This window comes from Coregonus clupeaformis, chromosome 12 (assembly GCF_020615455.1).
Source record: "Coregonus clupeaformis isolate EN_2021a chromosome 12, ASM2061545v1, whole genome shotgun sequence".
NCBI classification, from domain to species: domain Eukaryota; kingdom Metazoa; phylum Chordata; class Actinopteri; order Salmoniformes; family Salmonidae; genus Coregonus; species Coregonus clupeaformis.
The window spans coordinates 30,312,519-30,330,353 of record NC_059203.1 but is presented as its reverse complement, the minus strand read 5'-3'; the positions used below and the strand labels follow the sequence as shown (position 1 = coordinate 30,330,353).

Here is a 17,835-nt window from a genome sequence, read left to right as displayed (position 1 = left end):
CAAGATCCTCCCGTGTAGTTCTGGGCTGATTCCTCACCGTTCTCATGATCATTGCAACTCCACGAGGTGAGATCTTGCATGGAGCCCCAGGCCGAGGGAGATTGACAGTTCTTTTGTGTTTCTTCCATTTGTGAATAATCGCACCAACAGTTGTCACCTTCTCACCAAGCTGCTTGGCGATGGTCTTGTAGCCCATTCCAGCCTTGTGTAGGTCTACAATCTTGTCCCTGACATCCTTGGAGAGCTCTTTGGTCTTGGCCATGGTGGAGAGTTTGGAATCTGATTGATTGATTGCTTCTGTGGACAGGTGTCTTTTATACAGGTAACAAGCTGAGATTAGGAGCACTCCCTTTAAGAGTGTGCTCCTAATCTCAGCTCGCTACCTGTATAAAAGACACCTGGGAGGCAGAAATCTTTCTGATTGAGAGGGGGTCAAATACTTATTTCCCTCATTAAAATGTAAAATCAGCAGGGGATCAAATATATTTTTTTCCCTCACTGTATATTGAAACTCAGCCATGTAGACAGTAACATCAATCTCACAAAAGTCGTGGAATATCTGTCAAAACTGGACTGGAGGATTAAGCACTCTGCTTTTAACATCCTAAACTCTTATCTCAACCGACCAAACAATTGTCATCCTAATCATTTTCTCCCCCTATACCTTTTATTGAGGCACCGTCATTTATGATTTTGTTCTCTTCAATACAAGGCCATCTCTCCTATCTCATAATTTCCCTCCCCTCATCATCACCCGCTCACATGTCTCATGGTCTTAATAGCCACGGTATCGATGAAGTTAGCCGTGGACGGGTCTAGGATGATGGAGTGGATGTCCCAGGTCCACTTGCCCAGCGATCCCAGGGAGACCTTATCCAGTTCCCGGCTCAGGGTATCCTCATTACTGAAGCCCAGAGTGGTGGTGTCCCCGTCTTGCAGTTCCGACTCTGTCACCAGGGTGGCACTGTCTGGGTCTCAACCGCCCTTCAGGTACTCCCAGCTGCAGTGGTCATTGGGCGTGTGAGGCGTTGTTGGCATGACGAACACGGTGACATTCTCGCAGCCGCACCAACCTGGTTGGTTGTCACCCAGTGACTCCTCCCTGTCTCTGTCTTCATCTCTGCCCCCCGGCTCTCTCCATTGCCCCGCCTCCTCCTCTACAGAGAACACTCCTGTCCTCTGCTGCTCCTCGGCTTTCCGAGCCCGCCTCTGCACAGTCCACACATAAACAACAGGTTTGTTTTAACGAGGTTATACAATGCCTTCAGAAAGTATTCATACCCCTTGACTTATTACATATTTTGTTGTGTTACAGCCTGAATTCAAAATCACCAACCTACACACAATACCCCATAATGACAAAGTGAAAACATGTTTTTAGAGATTTTTGCAAATGTATTGAAAATGAAATAGAGAAATATCGCATTTACATAAGTATTCACACCCCTGAGACAATACCTGTTAGAATAACCTTTGGCAGCGGTTACAGCTGTGAGTCTTTCTGGGTAAGTCTCTAAGAGCTTTACACACCTGTATTGTACAATATTTGCACATTATTCTTTTTAAAATTCTTCAAGCTCTGTCAAGTTGGTTGTTGTTCATTGTTAGACAGCCATTTTCAGGTCTTGCCATAGATTTTCAAGCCGATTTAAGTCAAAACTGTAACTAGGGCACTCAGGAAAATTCAATGTCGTCTTGGTAAGCAACTCCAGTGTATATTTGTCCTTGTGTTTTAGGTTATTGTCCTGCTGAAAGGTACATTTGTCTCCCAGTGTCTGTTGGAAAGCAGACTGAAACAGTTTTTCCACCTGGATTTTGCCTGTGCATCCCAATTATTTGTATATAAAAAAAAACTCCCATGTATGACAAGCATACCCATAACATGATACAGCCACCTCTATGCTTGAAAATATGAAGAGTGGTACTCAGTGATGTGTCATTGGATTTTCCTTAAACGTAACGCTTTGTATTCAGGACACAAAGTTAATTTCTTCGCCACATTTTTTTTGCAGTTTTACTTTAGTGCCTTATTGAAAAGAGGATGCATGTTTTAGAATATTTTCATTCTGTACAGGCTTCCTTCTTTTCACACTGTCAATTAGGTTAATATTGTGGAGTAACTTCAATGTTGTTGATCCATCCTCAGTTTTCTCCTATCACAGCCATTAAACTCGGTAACTGTTTTAAAGTCACCATTGGCCTCATGGTGAAATCCCTGAGTGGTTTCCTTCCTCTCCGGCAACTGAGTTAGGAAGGAAGCCTGTATCTTTGTAGTGACTGGGTGTATTGATACACCATCCAAAGTGTAATGAATTACTTCACCATGCTCAAAGGGATATTCAGTGTCTGCTTTTTTTTAAACCGATTTACCAATAGGTGCCCTTCTTTGCAAGGCATTGGAAAACCTCCCTGGTCTTTGTGGTTCAATCTGTGTTTGAAATTCACTGCTCGACTTAAGGACCTTACAGATAATTGTATGAGTGGGTTACAGAGATGAGGTAGTCATTAAAAAATCATGTTAAACACTATTATGAAACTGGTTGTTTGGATCCTGGATGATGATTGGACGAGCAGCGTTCCAAGCCGTGATGTATTGGCAGTCACAGACACACCTATGCGTGCTGACAGTTCCATCTGAAAATGAACTCCGCGCCTCCATAAGAATATCATGTTCATGTTGCTGTCCGAACCATTTCTTGTATTTATCTCAACTCGCACATTATTTCCCCTTGCTTCCAGCCTAGCATTTTGTTTAGTATAGCGGGGGTTAATATAAGCCTCGCTGTCTGCCTGTCTGACCTCGAATGTCCCTGTATTGATGTGTAATATTGGTATTATTGTTGTAATTAAATAATTATAATAATTATAATTGTTTCACTTTTGAATTTCGATCTCAGTACTATACATGGAGTGAATGGTGCCCAGACGAGACGAGACCACTTTTTGTGAGCCAGTCGAAATGTCATTATCAATGGACATATCCAAGCAAATGCCAATATAAAAAATGCTCAAACAAACGAAAATGCAGCTACTGTCATTCCAGGTTCAATGTTTGGCATGACTGAGTTAGCTGAAGTTAGCTAGCAAGTGACAAGAACGTTATATTTTGTTTAAAATGGACGACCAGTCCTTTTGCATAGCAACATGACCAAAAGAACTAACAACCAGATTTGTTTCTGGACTATATCTTCTGGTGGAAGAATGAAATTGTATGAATTGACTTATCAAAATAACGTTTTAATGAAAATATGTAATTCATTGTTATTTTTATATGTTGGTAACAGTTTTATAAAATATTGCGTCGGGCCGCACAACGCCATTTACCTGTGACTGTATTCATGATACAGCACTGCCTCTTGTGCTTTATTGCTTAATTATTGCACACAGAGTGAGTCCATGCATATTATTATGAGAAATTTGTACTCCTGAACTTATTTAGGCTTGCCATAACAAAAGGGTTGAATACTTATTGACGCAAGACATATCAGCTTTTCCTTTTTAATTAATTTGTAACATTTTCTCAAAACATAATTCCACTTTGACATTGTGGGGTATTGTGTGTAGGCCAGTGACACAGAATCTCAATTTTATCCATTTAAATTCAGGCTGTAACACAACAAAATGTGGAAAAAGTCAATGGTTGTGAATTCTTTCTGAAGGCACTGTATAGATTTATACAGGACAAGTGTATGTCCAGATGAATTCCAGAATAGTTTTGAAAATGTTATTCAAATGTATATGAATGGCGGTTCCCACAGTGTCTCACCTGTCTCCTGGCCTCCCTCCTAGCTCTCCTCTCAACTCTCTTCTCTCTGTGTCTCTGCTTGGCCTTGTCTTCTCTTGTAGATTATCATCTTGCTGATGTCAAGCCCACTTTAAAGACAGATACTCAATCTGTCATCACATCAAACACATGTTCCAAAGGTAGGCCTGCAGTCATGAAACACAAGGGTATGCGTCTCAAATTGCACCCTATTCCCTAAGTAGTGTCCAACTTTCATAGGGCTCTGGTCAAAAGTAGTGTACTATCTAGGGAATAGTGTACCATTTAGGACGCAGCCGGGAAGTGCAAATAAGTATCACATGAAGTGCAAATTAGTATCACTGTCAGTTGTATAAAAAAGGCCACCTTGTCTTTCAGAGCCTCAAGATAGAGACCAGCGTTGGCAAAGTACATGGTGGCAGAGGAGTGGAAGATAGTGATGCCAGGGACTTCTCTCACACAAACAAACAACAAGGTTATTATGGTTTACTCTCCCCTTCACATTATCACCTACTGACTGCCACCACTACCTCTCTTCCTGCTGCTTCCCCAGGTAACCTCTTTTCCTGCTGCTTCCCCATGTAACCTCTTTTCCTGCTGCTTCCCCAGGTAACCTCTTTTCCTGCTGCTTCCCCAGGTAACCTCTTTTCCTGCTGCTTCCCCAGGTAACCTCTTTTCCTGCTGCTTCCCCAGGTAACCTCTTTTCCTGCTGCTTCCCCAGGTAACCTCTTTTCCTGCTGCTTCCCCAGGTAACCTATTTTCCTGTTGCTTCCCCATGTAACCTATTTTCCTGCTGCTTCCCCAGGTAACCACTTTTCCTGCTGCTTCCCCAGGTCTGCTGTTTCACCTCTCTGTGGGTCTCAATGTCCAAGTAGAGCTCTGTCCCTGGAACGTGTCCCAGAACAGAGTATCTCGGGCTGAAAGAGAGGAAGGCAGAGTTGGGTCACCACCAGAGCACTCCAGTTCTCAGTCAGAGCTACTGTGCAATCATTAAATAGATGCTGTCTTTTGTTCTGACTTTTTAATCAAATGTTTTTTGGCTCCCACTTTTTTAATCAATCACTGACTTTGGCCTGAAAAACCTGTTTTAAAGTGCCAAGAATGAATTGCCACCTGGCACCTGCTGATGCTGCGCTTTTTGATTTGTTTGTGCAAAACACAGGCCCTGAGAGATGAGGTTAGAAATATGCAGTGTTCAAGAACGTTCTATGGACAGATGATTCAAAAGTATAACTTTTTGGACGACATGGTTCCAGTAATGCCTGTCCCTGGCAATGATGTTCACCTCAGTCAGGTTAGTCCTATTCATCATGACCAGGAAGTTTTTGTCTGGAGACAACTTCTCTGTCACACTTCCAACCATGTTACTGAGCACTGCAATCGTACCTGCACACAAACACAACATAACAACACCTGTGTATGTACATTTGTATACATTTGTATGAACAAAAAGAGTTGGGCTGACTGGGAGTGTTAATCTTAGTCCTTATCAACCATTCACATACTACCGATACATATTTCTGTCCACTTGCCTATGGAAATATGTCTGGACGTCCCGAAGAAGAAGTAGACCAAAGACAGACATACTTAACAAGGATAGGGTCAGGGTTCAGGCTAGGTAAGGGTTGAACCGAGATGTGGACATGAAATTAGGGTTAGGGTTGAAACGGGATCTGAACATAAACCTAGAGTTAGGGTTAGCGTCAGTGGTGGAAAAAGTACCCAATTGTCATACTTGAGTAAAAGTAAAGCTACCTTAATAGAAAATGACTCAAGTAAAAGTGAAAGTCACCAAGTAAAATACTACTTGAGTAAAAGTATTTGGTTTTAAATATTCTTAAGTATCAAAAGTAAAGTATGTTTATTTATTTTTACGTTTAGCCAGGGGCACACTCCAACACTCAGACATCATTTACAAACGAAGAATATGTGTTTAGTGAGTCCGCCAGATCAGAGCCAGTAGGGAGGACCAGGGATGTTATCTTGATGAGTGCGTGAATTGGACCATTTTCCTGTCCTGCTAAGCATTCGAAATGTAACTTTTGGGTGTCAGGGAAAATGTATGGAGTAAAAAGTACATTATTTTCTTTAGGAATGTAGTGAAGTAAAAGTAAAAGTTGTCAAAAATATAAATAGTAAAGTACAGATACCCCAAAAAACTACTTAAGTAGTGCTTTGAAGTATTTTTCTAGGAAGACAGGTTAATCTACAGTACAGTATATGCTTCCAGCCAACAGGCAGCAATGAGCATGAGCCACAGGACTCACATCTATTTGCAATAAATCAGAAACTCACACACATATTCACACACTCCACTCCGTACCCCCTAGCCCTCCGCCTGCACCCATACCACCTTGTGGTACCAGGTTGGGCTATTTCTTCCTCCCTGTGTAAGTCGCTTGAAGTGCCTGTCAGTCCCTCTTTTATACAATATGACAGGTAACACCGAATAAAACAGGTTTACTAAAAAGTAAACTTTTTCACCTAAAGCGCATGGGCATTTCCATTGACTGAGGTTCTGTATCACTATCAGAGATGAGAGTACTGTCACCACAATGGAGGGGGGTTCATCGCGTGTAGGGGATGGCTAACTAGGAGACATTTTTCCTCCTCATATTTGGTCATTCAAAGTCTTGAAGAGCCTCATTTCAGGAAATCTGGGGTGTCCGGACTGCACTCTGGTCATAGGAAGGAGGTGTTCCACCACCAGATTCCTTACACTGCAAAAGTGTTGCTAATGAACCATGAAAACACCAGGCAGCCAGTAGCTGATGACATACTAGTCCTGTCATCTATTACAGACAGCTGTGGTTTAGAGGACAGTGGACAGACAGATATGGAAAAAGCAACATCAAGAAAATTATAGATTACTGACTGATTTCTGATTTACGGACTACACAGGATATCACAGTTGTTGTTTCTTGCAATACCTGTAGGGGTCAGAAGGGTCATTCATTGCTTTGTTCAGGATGTTCACACCATAGAGATCCTATGAAATGACTAATTCCTAATTCTATGGTTCACACCACCTCAGGTTAATATTTTAACATCAATCTGTTGAGTGGTATGAACAAAGTATCAGCTGCATCATCGCAAGTTTATTATTATGATTATTTTGAATATTGTGATTATTATCATTCAAAATGACTGTAGTCACTTTAAGAGAGTGATGTCGTGAAATTCGAATCCAACCCAGAAGCTGGTTCTATGTGCCATTCCACAGATACATAAGCCTACACGTGATCGAGAACCCACCCCCACCCCCCCTTTCCCCCAAAAATATAGCAATAGCAAAGAATAGCAATTGGGTTATATTATACTTGTGAAATTCGACAAGAGCATTGCTCAACATTACACAACATTATCATATGTGAGTCTCCTGACATTATTCTGTGTAAAAACAAAGTGTGCCCCTCACCGCTATATGCCTGCTGCCTCTATGACCTAGTTGCTGTTCCATTGCCCATATCAGTCTATTTTAAGGTGTGTTGCTCAGCTCAGAGGGCCAGGGCATTCAGGCAGGCAGCGAGGGAAGGGGTAGGTAAACAGTGTTTCAGAGAGGATAGCTAGGCCCCCTGTCACTCTCTGACCCCTCTTCCAGGTGCATTCAGCTACATTAACAACAACGCCTGCAGCCTGGCTGGCTGAGGAACCTGATGGTCTACTGGAATAAGAGGATTCCCACTGACTGGTAGGACAGGATGAAATAGGCTTGACTGATCAAAGGGCAAAATACTCTCTAATAAGACTAAAGGGCGTAAGACTTTAGTAACACAATGCATAGTGGGAGATGATACTGATTAGTGTTTAACATGGATCCCTGGTTTCGCAGCGGCAGCAGGGCATGGCCATGCTTTAGTTGCTGTACTGTTATGCTGTGGTCTAAGTGTCAATGTGGGAAATGGGAATTCCAGTAAGAAAGGCTCTTCACACTTACTGATTTATATTGACAAGGTCAGAACTACACATTTGAAGATAATGAATGTCTTTTTAACTATACAATATTCACAAAATGACTTCGATTACAAAACTCTACTCAACATAAATGAAAACAATGTACTGGGGGCTTGATCAGATCAACATTGAACTTCTGTTTCTTTCTTTCTCTACTTTTCAGATAAAGAACCTCCTTGTTTTTATATTTATTTAAATCTATTTCTGTTTTTCAAAAAAAATTCTGAGTTAAGTTATTACTGTTGAATAGACATTAGATCCAAATGGATCTGAGAGCTAAACACAGTCTGGGTCTTCTGGACCAGCTGAGGAAGATGAGGGAGACAGAGAAGCTGACAGATGTGGTGCTTGTGGCTGAGGGCATCAGCTTCCCCTGCCACCGCGTGGTCCTCTCAGCCTTCAGCCCTTACTTCCGGGTCATGTTCACCTGTGGCCTGCGGGAGTGCAATACTAGGGAAGTATTTCTGCGTGACACCCCAGCCGATAGCCTGAGTCTATTGTTGAACTACATGTACTGTTCTGAGCTCCCACTCAACAACGCAAATGTACAGGGGGTGTCCGTCGCTGCCTTCCTTCTACAGATGGACGAGGTGTTCAACCGCTGCCAGAGCCACATGAGGGAGAACATGGACGCTTCCAACTGCCTCGGGGTGTACTACTACGCCCGTGACCTGGGAGCCGAGGAGCTGGCCGACCATGCCCAGAGATACCTACGGACACACTTCGTTCAGGTGTGTATGAGCGAGGAGATTCTAGAACTAGAGGCCCATCAGCTTGGGGCGCTGCTGAGCTCTGACGACCTCAACGTGTCACGGGAGGAGACCATCCTGGACGTGGTGCTGCGCTGGGTCAGGCAGGACACTCTGGGAGACTGGGTGGAGGACGGGCGGAGTAGACACCTGGCTGAGCTCCTGAGGAAGGTGCGCCTCCCCCTGGTGGCCCCTGACTACCTGAAGGAGGCCATGAAGAGGAATATGTCCCTTCTGGCAGATGCAGAGTGTCTGGAGATGATGGAGGAGGCTCTGGAGGCCACTGGGATGCATCCTGCAGCTGCTCCCCGGAAACTGAAGCTCCGCTATGGGATGGAGACCACAGATCTGCTGCTCTGCATCGGCAACGAGGGCGGAGGGATCCGATCGCGGTATGGAAATTATTCAGAACGCAGCTTCTGCTATGCCCCCTCCACGGGCCGCACCTACTACATCACGTCCCCACGCTATGGAGATGTTCTGGGATTCGTGTGTGCCGGGGTCGTCACCGAGGGCAACGAGATTGTGGTGGCTGGGGAGGCAGGAGTGAGGAAAATGGCCAGGCAGACGGACAGGAATGTGGAGATATTCAGGTAGGAATGTGTGTTTTGAATGAGATCATCAGCAGTAATAAACATATTGGTCAGTGATGAGAGTGACAGTCAGTGGCATACTGTTTATGTGCTGTGGCCAGGTGGAGTGTGTGGCCAGGTGGAGTGTGTGGCCAGTTGGAGTGTGTGGCCAGGTGGAGTGTGTGGCCAGGTGGAGTGTGTACCCAGGTGGAGTGTGTAGCCAGGTGGAGTGTGTGGCCAGGTGGAGTGTGTGGTCAGGTGGAGTGTGTGGCCAGGTGGAGTGTGTGGCCAGGTGGAGTGTGTACCCAGGTGGAGTGTGTACCCAGGTGGAGTGTGTGGCCAGGTGGAGTGTGTTGCCAGGTGGAGTGTGTGGCCAGGTGGAGTGTGTGGCCAGGTGGAGTGTGTACCCAGGTGGAGTGTGTACCCAGGTGGAGTGTGTGGCCAGGTGGAGTGTGTGGCCAGGTAGAGTGCGTACCCAGGTGGAGTGCGTGGCCAGGTAGAGTGCGTGGCCAGGTGGAGTGTGTACCCAGGTGGAGTGTGTACCCAGGTGGAGTGTGTGGCCAGGTAGAGTGCGTACCCAGGTAGAGTGTGTGGCCAGGTAGAGTGCGTATGTAAACTCTGCTTGCTTAGCGAGTACCGCTTCCTCCTTATTTGGCTCACACTGAGGCTTGAACCCAGGGCCTCTTCCTTGCTAGCACACGTGACCGCTGTCGTGACGTGACTTACTTTAATGTATGACTGTTATTTATCGAATCACCTAACTATGTTTAATTGTCACTCGATTAAATTAATCTTGTAACAATTAACTCATTAGGAATTTGGGGCACCACGGAAGAAGTTGTTTAATGAGTTACCATCTCCCGAATTAAACTCTTAGAAGATATGTATGTTATATATATCGATAACTGTCACTTATTAAATAATTACCTCTTATCAGTCTCATTCTGAACGTCACATAATCCTTGAACCTGCAAAAACCCTAACCTTATTGATGAATCAGCAATACACAAATTGACTTAATTATTTATTTACTAACTAACTAAATAATAACACAATACAAACACACACAGGTTATTGATTACTAACGTAATACAATGAAAACAGGACCCTAGTGGACTGGATTAACATTAGCATGAATGCTTGGGTAGTGGAGGGGTCAGAATGGAAGGGAGAGACAGAGATTCAAACTATCGTAGTTACTTTGGAGACTACGCTCACAGTAATCATAATACTTATGCACCCTAATAACGCTCATTTGGATTAGAAATGCAACATGTATTTACGTGTTGCTGTCCTCGATAGTTGAGTTGATGATGTAGGACTCTGGTTTGCCCACCAGAGATCTCAATGTCCTTGGTAGAGTTTCTGGTCGTAGTGGTGGTTAGAATGGATATACTTCAGATGTACCAGCGGTTGTCTGAGAGGGATTGTCCTCTATCTCGTGTCTTTAGTGAAAGTTCTCTAGACGACTATACAGTTGAAGTCGGAAGTTTACATACACTTAGGTTGGAGTCATTAAAACTCGTTTTTCAACCACTACACACATTTCTTGTTAACAAACTATAGTTTTGGCAAGTCGGTTAGGACGTCGACTTTGTGCATGACACAAGTAATTTTTCCAACAATTGTTTACAGACAGATTATTTCACTTATAATTCACTGTATCACAATTCCAGTGGGTCAGAAGTTTACATACACTAAGTTGACTGTGCCTTTAAACAGCTTGGAAAATTCCAGAAAATTATGTCATGGCTTTAGAAGCTTCTGGTAGGCTAATTGACATAATTTGAGTCAATTGGAGGTGTACCTGTGGATGTATTTCAAGGCCTACCTTCAAACTCCGTGCCTCTTTGGTTGACATCATGGGAAAATCAAAAGAAATCAGCCAAGACCTCAGAAAAAAACATTGTAGACCTCCACAAGTCTGGTTCATCCTTGGGAGCAATTTCCCAACGCCTGAAGGTACCATGTTCATCTGTACAAACAATAGTACGCAAGTATAAACACCATGGGACCACACAGCCGTCATACCGCTCAGGAAGGAGACGCATTCTGTCTCCTAGAGATGAACGTACTTTGGTGTGAAAAGTGCAAATCAATCCCAGAACAACAGCAAAAGACCTTGTGAAGATGCTGGAGGAAACAGGGACAAAAGTATCTATATCCACAGTAAAACGAGTCCTATTTCGACATCACCTGAAAGGCCGCTCAGCAAGGAAGAAGCCACTGCTCCAAAACGGCCATAAAAAAAGCCAGACTACGGTTTGCAACTGCACATGGGGACAAATATCGTACTTTTTGGAGAAATGTCCTCTGGTCTATTGAAACAAAAATAGAACTGTTTGGCCATAATGACCATCGTTATGTTTGGAAGAAAAAGGGGGATTCTTGCAAGCCGAAGAACACCATCCCAACCATGAAGCACGGGGGTGGCAGCATCATGCTGTGGGGGTGCTTTGCTGCAGGAGGGACTGGTGCACTTCACAAAATAGATGGCATCATGAGGAAGGAAAATTATGTGGATATATTGAAGCAACATCTCAAGACATCAGTCAGGAAGTTAAAGCTTGGTCGCAAATGGGTCTTCCAAATGGACAATGAACCCAAGCATACTTCCAAAGTTGTGGCAAAATGGCTTAAGGACAACTAAGTAAAGGTATTGAAGTGGCCATCGCAAAGCCATGACCTCAATCCTATAGAACATTTGTGGGCAGAACTGAAAAAGCGTGTGCGCGAGCAAGGAGGCCTACAAACCTGACTCAGTTACACCAGCTCTATCAGGAGGAATGGGCCAAAATTCACCCAATTTATTGTGGGAAGCTTGTGGAAGGCTACCCGAAACGTTTGACCCAAGTTAAACAATTTAAAGGCAATGCTACCAAATACTAATTGAGTGTATGTAAACTTCTGACCCACTGGGAATGTGATGAAAGAAATAAAAGCTGAAATAAATCCTTCTCTCTACTATTATTCTGACATTTCACATTCTTAAAATAAAGTGGTGATCCTAACTGACCTAAGACAGGGAATTTTTATTAGGATTAAATGTCAGGAATTGTGAAAAACTGAGTTTAAATGTGTTTGGCTAAGGTGTATGTAAACTTCCGACTTCAACTGTACATGCCAGCTGCAGACTGAAATGATAAGGTCTAGTGCATTGTCTTCTTCTTCACCTCGTGTAGAGGTTGAGAGGTTGAGAGTTTTTCCATTTCAAATGTGTGGACTAACGTCTCACGTTTTCTGTTCTTTCTAGTCCAACCATTTTGTAACGTTTAGCTTCAGCTTCACGCTTCTTGGTCTTGTAGAGTGTCAACCATTTTATGCCGTGGGGCTTACTGGTCTTGTAGAAATTCAACCATTTGCAACGTTTGGCTCATGCTTCACGTCTGCTGGTCTTTCTAGTCTAACCATTTTGTAACGTGTAGCTTCACGCTTCACATCTGCTGGTCTAAAGGTTGATTTGTTTTTCAAGGCTTTTTATGCACTCGGGGTAAAAGGGGCGTTCCATCATGTTTACACGATCTCTGATGTCACTCGGGGCGTGGCTAGTCACTGTGCATAGTTTATATGAAAAACTATTATCTTTAGAAGAAGACTAAAATCACATTCCTATCTTCACCAAAATACTCTCATACTTAATAATATATTTTATACAACATTTAGATGTAAACTTGATAGATAGAATATGTACACTTTCTGAGTTACAGTTATTACTTGATACCATCCTTAATGACATCACAAAATAATAAACAATATGACATTATTATTCTTTAGATCCCCACTGACCATTTTCCACATTCTTTTAAGTAGGAATATTGTTTCATTATCCACTTTTGGATGTTGGAGTCTTGGCGGGAAGACTTCCTTTGTCTCACAGGGAAATTCTTTCTTCCCATACTAGAGACCAAAAGGAGTCCTTTTCTGCAAACTATTTATGACTGGCTGTTAAGTCATAAAACTTGCCCCCAGGAAAGGGGGTGTTCAAACCTTTGCCTAGCAGGAATGATCCTCAACCCATGAGGGCAAGTCATGACATCTCCCTCTTGAAGCGTCTTACCAATCAGCACCACGCGAAAAGCTAGCTGAGAATGATGGTCAGCACTCCTGTGTTTATCTTAGCATGCTAGAGTCGGACTAAAACCCCTGTCCCTGACTCTTGTCTGTGTTGGCCTCCTCAGGTACAGGGTGGAGGCCCAGGGGACCTGGGAGCACCTGAGCTCAGCTGAATACCGAGACTCATACGCGCTGGGGGCACTGGGTGATACTATTTACCTACTGGGAGGCCAGATGAAGCTGAAGAACCAGTACCTCATCACCAACTGTGTGGAGCGCTGGTCCCTGCAGGGTGGGCCTTGGCGTAGTGCCGCCCCGCTACCCATGCCACTGGCCTATCATAGTGTGGTCCGTCTGAAGGACCGCCTCTACGTGCTCGGGGGTCGAACTCCACAGGTAATGGTCTAAAGAGAAGGGGTTTGATATACAGTAAGATGAAAAGTCAGTCAATGCTGCTCTGTATTAGCTGTGTGTGTGTGCGTGTGTGTGTGCGTGCGTGGCCAGGGGGCATTTCACATTTGTTTAATTCAGTCTCAAAACATCCATGTATTTTTAGAGTCCCTCACTCTCACTCATGTACACACTATGCTTGAGGCTGTGAGGCCTTGTGAGCAGAGAGACACACTATCTGTGTCAGTGTGTGACTGTGAGCCCGCTCTCTATCCCCTCCTCCTTCTCTAAACTCTGCACCTGTCCTGTCCTGTCCTGTCAATCCCCCTGGCAGTCCTGGCGGATGGACGACGAGCCAGACCGCTTGAGTAACCGTCTGTTGGAGTATGACCCTGAGACAAACAAGTGGACAGAGCTGGGTCCCATGAAGCACTCCAAGTACCGCTGTAGTGCTGTGGTGCTCAATGGGGAAATCTACGTGATGGGTGAGATTTAAAAGATAAATAACACATACGCCGTTTGGTTTTTAGCACATTGCTTTTATTCGTTTCATGATGGTCATGACGATGATGGTCACTTTGTGTCAGCAACCAGTGATTATTCCTCATAATTTGATGTTCAGTGTCTGATTTCTCCTAGAGAAACCCCTCAACCCCCCTCAACATAAACAGTATGTTTGGACAGATTAGATTTCAAGAGTTTTTGAAAGTAGTACTTGACAACACAGGAAGTAAATGTCCCAGTACACGAAAACAACCCAGTTGTGTTCTAACAGGGGGCATCGGCTGTGAGGGGGTAGATCGTGGGCAGTCCCGTCGTTGCCTTGATGCTGTGGAGATCTACAACCCTGATGGAGACTTCTGGAGAGATGGGCCCACTATGCCCTCTCCGCAGCTATCGCTACGCAGCAATGCCTCCAACGCCGGAGTGGTGGGGGGCAAGCTATATGTGTGCGGATACTACAAGGGAGCTGGTAACTAAACCCACTTTCCTTTCCACTGTTCATAAAAAAGATAAACCCGCACACTGCTCTCGCTAGTATCACTTAATTTTATTGAAGCTTACGTGTCGGCCTCTAGGCCTTCGTCAGAGCTTTGAAGGCCAAAACGTAAGCTTCAATAAAATTAAGTGATACTAGCAAGAGCAGTGTGCGGGTTTCTATTTTCTTTGAAGTTATCGCATTATTCCCATGCACCTGCAGCAAGTGCCTTTTCAACTTTCCACTGTTCGTAAAACTGTGACATCATGTGGGACTTGTTTGAGTAAAAGATGACCTGTCCTTTTAAGAACTTAACAAGTTGACTGTAGCTGAATGCTGTTTAATTTGATTGCCGCACCACTCTTTAAAATGCCTGATTCTAATAGTGACAAAAATTATATTCCTGGCCTATCCCGATCCTTGTTTCCCTCAGATCGTCATGAGGACATAATCAAGGACATCCTGGAACTAGACCCATGGGAGAACTGCTGGACCGTGGTGGCCCGCCATGTTCTGATGCATGATGCCTACGACGTCTGCTTGGTGGCAAGCCTCAATCCCCGGGAGCTCATGTCTCCCCCGGCAGACCTAGTAACTCAGTGACACCCACCCACCCTAAGGTCTAAGGACCTGTTCTTATCTAAGAGCAGCTTGGGCAATAATATTTTTTTATGAAAACTGAGAGCGGATAATATTGAGGAAGACCTTTCCGCTGCTGTGGGCCAGGAGTCAAAATTCAGTAGTGCTGGCTGATCCTGGTGGTGGTTGTTGGTTTACTGAGACGCATTTGATCTCTTGTGACATTACACAGTTAGTGTTTGAAGCCCTGACCTGAGTGGGGCACTACACAAAATACAACTCTGCACTTGTCTTGAACTGTATATGACCTACTGAGTTGCACATTTAGAAGTAAACATTGTATTTATCTTCAATGAATATCATACCTTAGTGGGTTTTATGGCACAGCTTGTAAATATAATTGTTGCGATTTTGTATGTCGTTGTAAAATGCCTCTGGCTATCTCTAGAATAATGGAAAGTAAACCGTAGACAGGTCCTTCACAATCTAGTTATTGTATATCAATCATCCACCGCTTTTTACTCTTTACATCTGTGTTCAAGATTATATTTTTGTCATGCAAATAAAGCTTAAATAAAATTGAGTCTTTGCTCAGGCTTAAACGTGTATTTGTGGAAATACTTCAAAGGGGAAGGAACACTGCCACTACCTCGTTCTCCAACCCTGTACAGTACTATACACTGAGTATACAAAACATTAGGAACACCTGCTCTTTCCATGACAGACTGACCAGGTGAATCCAGATGAAAGCTATGATCCCTTATTGATGTCAATTGTTAAGTTCACTTCAATCAGTGTAGACAAAGGGGAGGAGACAGGTTAAAGAAGGATTTTTAAGCCTTGAGACAATTGAGACATGGATTGTGTATGTGTGCCATTGATGGTAAAACAAAATATTTAAGTGCCTTTGAACGGGGTATGGTAGTAGGTGCCAGGCACACCAGTTTAAGTGTGTCAAGAACTGTAATGCTGATGGGTTTTTCACGCTCAACAGTTTCCCATGTGTATCAAGAATGGTCCACCACCCAAAGGACATCCAGACAACTTGACATAACTGTGCGAAGCATTGGAGTCAACATGGGCCAGCATCCCTGTGGAATGTTTTCGACACCTTGTAGAGTCCATGCCCCGACTAATTGTTCTAAGTGCAAAAGGAAGTGCAACGAAATAATATGAAGGTGTTCCTAATGTTTTGTACACACAGTGTAGAATTGCAAAAACAGGTGACGAGAGAGGGTCCTACACGTGACACGTGAGGGGGCTCTGACCATGTGTTGGCCTAGTTATGCGTTGCCATTCTCCTTTATGACGGGAGATGAATTGGCCCTTGAAAGCTATAAAAGGCTCCAAAATCACAGTTGATATTGTCATGTCATACGTTTGTGCTATTTGTCAAGCATGCAATGCATGTGCCCTCGTGGTTGACTATGACACCATAAGACTTTTACTTTCATATATCTGGTCAGTTTTGTTTGGCAATAATTCACTCAGTGAGTAAGGATTGGAAAAATGATCTACAAAACAACTACCTTTCAACTATTCATCCCACTGCTTCCCTCATTTGATCCCCTCCTTTTCTTTGTGGCCAGATATTCATCTCTGACCATTCATCACACAATTAATCAACAAAACACAAATATTAGTGTATCTCATATTTTTCTATAAAAGGTTTAATTTTACTGTCAATTTCAAGGTTTTTGAAAACACTCAAACACAAAGTGCTTTTTTACAGTGAACTTTTGTTTTTACAGTGAGTTTAACCAAATACAACAGCTTGTCAAACAACTCCCTCCTCATTCCCTCCATACACTGACATCCTGATTCCCCATCAGACATAAATCAGAATCACAGTTCATGTCAAACAGCTGCCATAAGCCTCTGTTTCTCTCTGTTAGACCTTTTCTCCATGTCCTGCTGTCGTTTCGGAGGTTCTGGTTTGAGAATGTCCATTCCATTCTGTTGGGATCATGCTGCTCTTTGCTAGTCGATCCAGCTCCCTGCATCCTTTGGTTTTGAGGGGCTGTCGGTTCTCGTCCTGACCCCTGCACACTACTCCACCATTACTCCTGGTTTGTGATGGCATCAGTGCCCTCCTCCTGCTCCTGAAGGGCTGTTTCCTCTGTCTCTGGCCTCTCTGGGTGAACCTACATACAGCCATGGTGCTCCTGCCCTTGGGGCTCTCTGAGGGTACCGCTGCAAGCTCACTGTGGTCGGGCTGGCTGCTCTGCTCTGTGTCGCAGTTTGGGTTCATGATGGTGCGGGTGCTCCTCACATCCTGTAGCAGCGCATAGGCCCTGCTGGGGTCCTGAAAGCCCTGCATGGGGTACTGTAGGGCTGTAGTTGCAGCGTGTCCTGTGCCTGTCCCTGGTCCGTAAGTCACAGTGGTACAGCGTGTGCGGTATGGGAACACCCCTTGCCAGGAGGTCTTAGCCGGCTTATCCAGCACCATCATGGTGTAAGGTTGTTGTATTCGGCGCATGTGACAAATACAATTTGATTTGATCTGGCTATACCGCTCCAGCTGATCCTCCTCCCCATCATCACAGGAGGAAGGTACAGGGCTCTGGGGCCACGGCCTGGCCCTGGTCACATGTCTCTGAGGGTCCTTCTCTGGGTCCTCTCTCTGCAGGGTGCAGCCGCCCCTCTTTCCGTCTCCCCTACACCACACGATGCCACTGCTTTACAAGGTGCTGTGGCCACTGTCGCACCGCAGACACGTACACCTTCGAAGTACCTCTTCTCCTCACTCACCAGGCAGAACCTCTACAAGTCCTGGGGATGTCTGGACCGTGCTGT

General features: G+C 44.3%; 1 protein-coding gene across 1 annotated transcript; it reads left to right on the top strand.

The window, feature by feature from the left end:
• The first annotated feature begins 7,292 nt into the window (after positions 1 to 7,292).
• On the top strand, positions 7,293 to 15,635 carry LOC121578189 (kelch repeat and BTB domain-containing protein 12-like). Its single transcript, XM_041892374.2, has 6 exons — positions 7,293 to 7,454; positions 7,881 to 9,059; positions 13,217 to 13,487; positions 13,816 to 13,966; positions 14,257 to 14,454; positions 14,894 to 15,635. Exons 2-6 carry the CDS (start codon positions 7,981 to 7,983, stop codon positions 15,061 to 15,063), a joined length of 1,869 nt encoding a protein of 622 aa, XP_041748308.1. The 5' UTR covers positions 7,293 to 7,454; positions 7,881 to 7,980; the 3' UTR covers positions 15,064 to 15,635.
• The last annotated feature ends 2,200 nt before the right edge of the window (positions 15,636 to 17,835 follow it).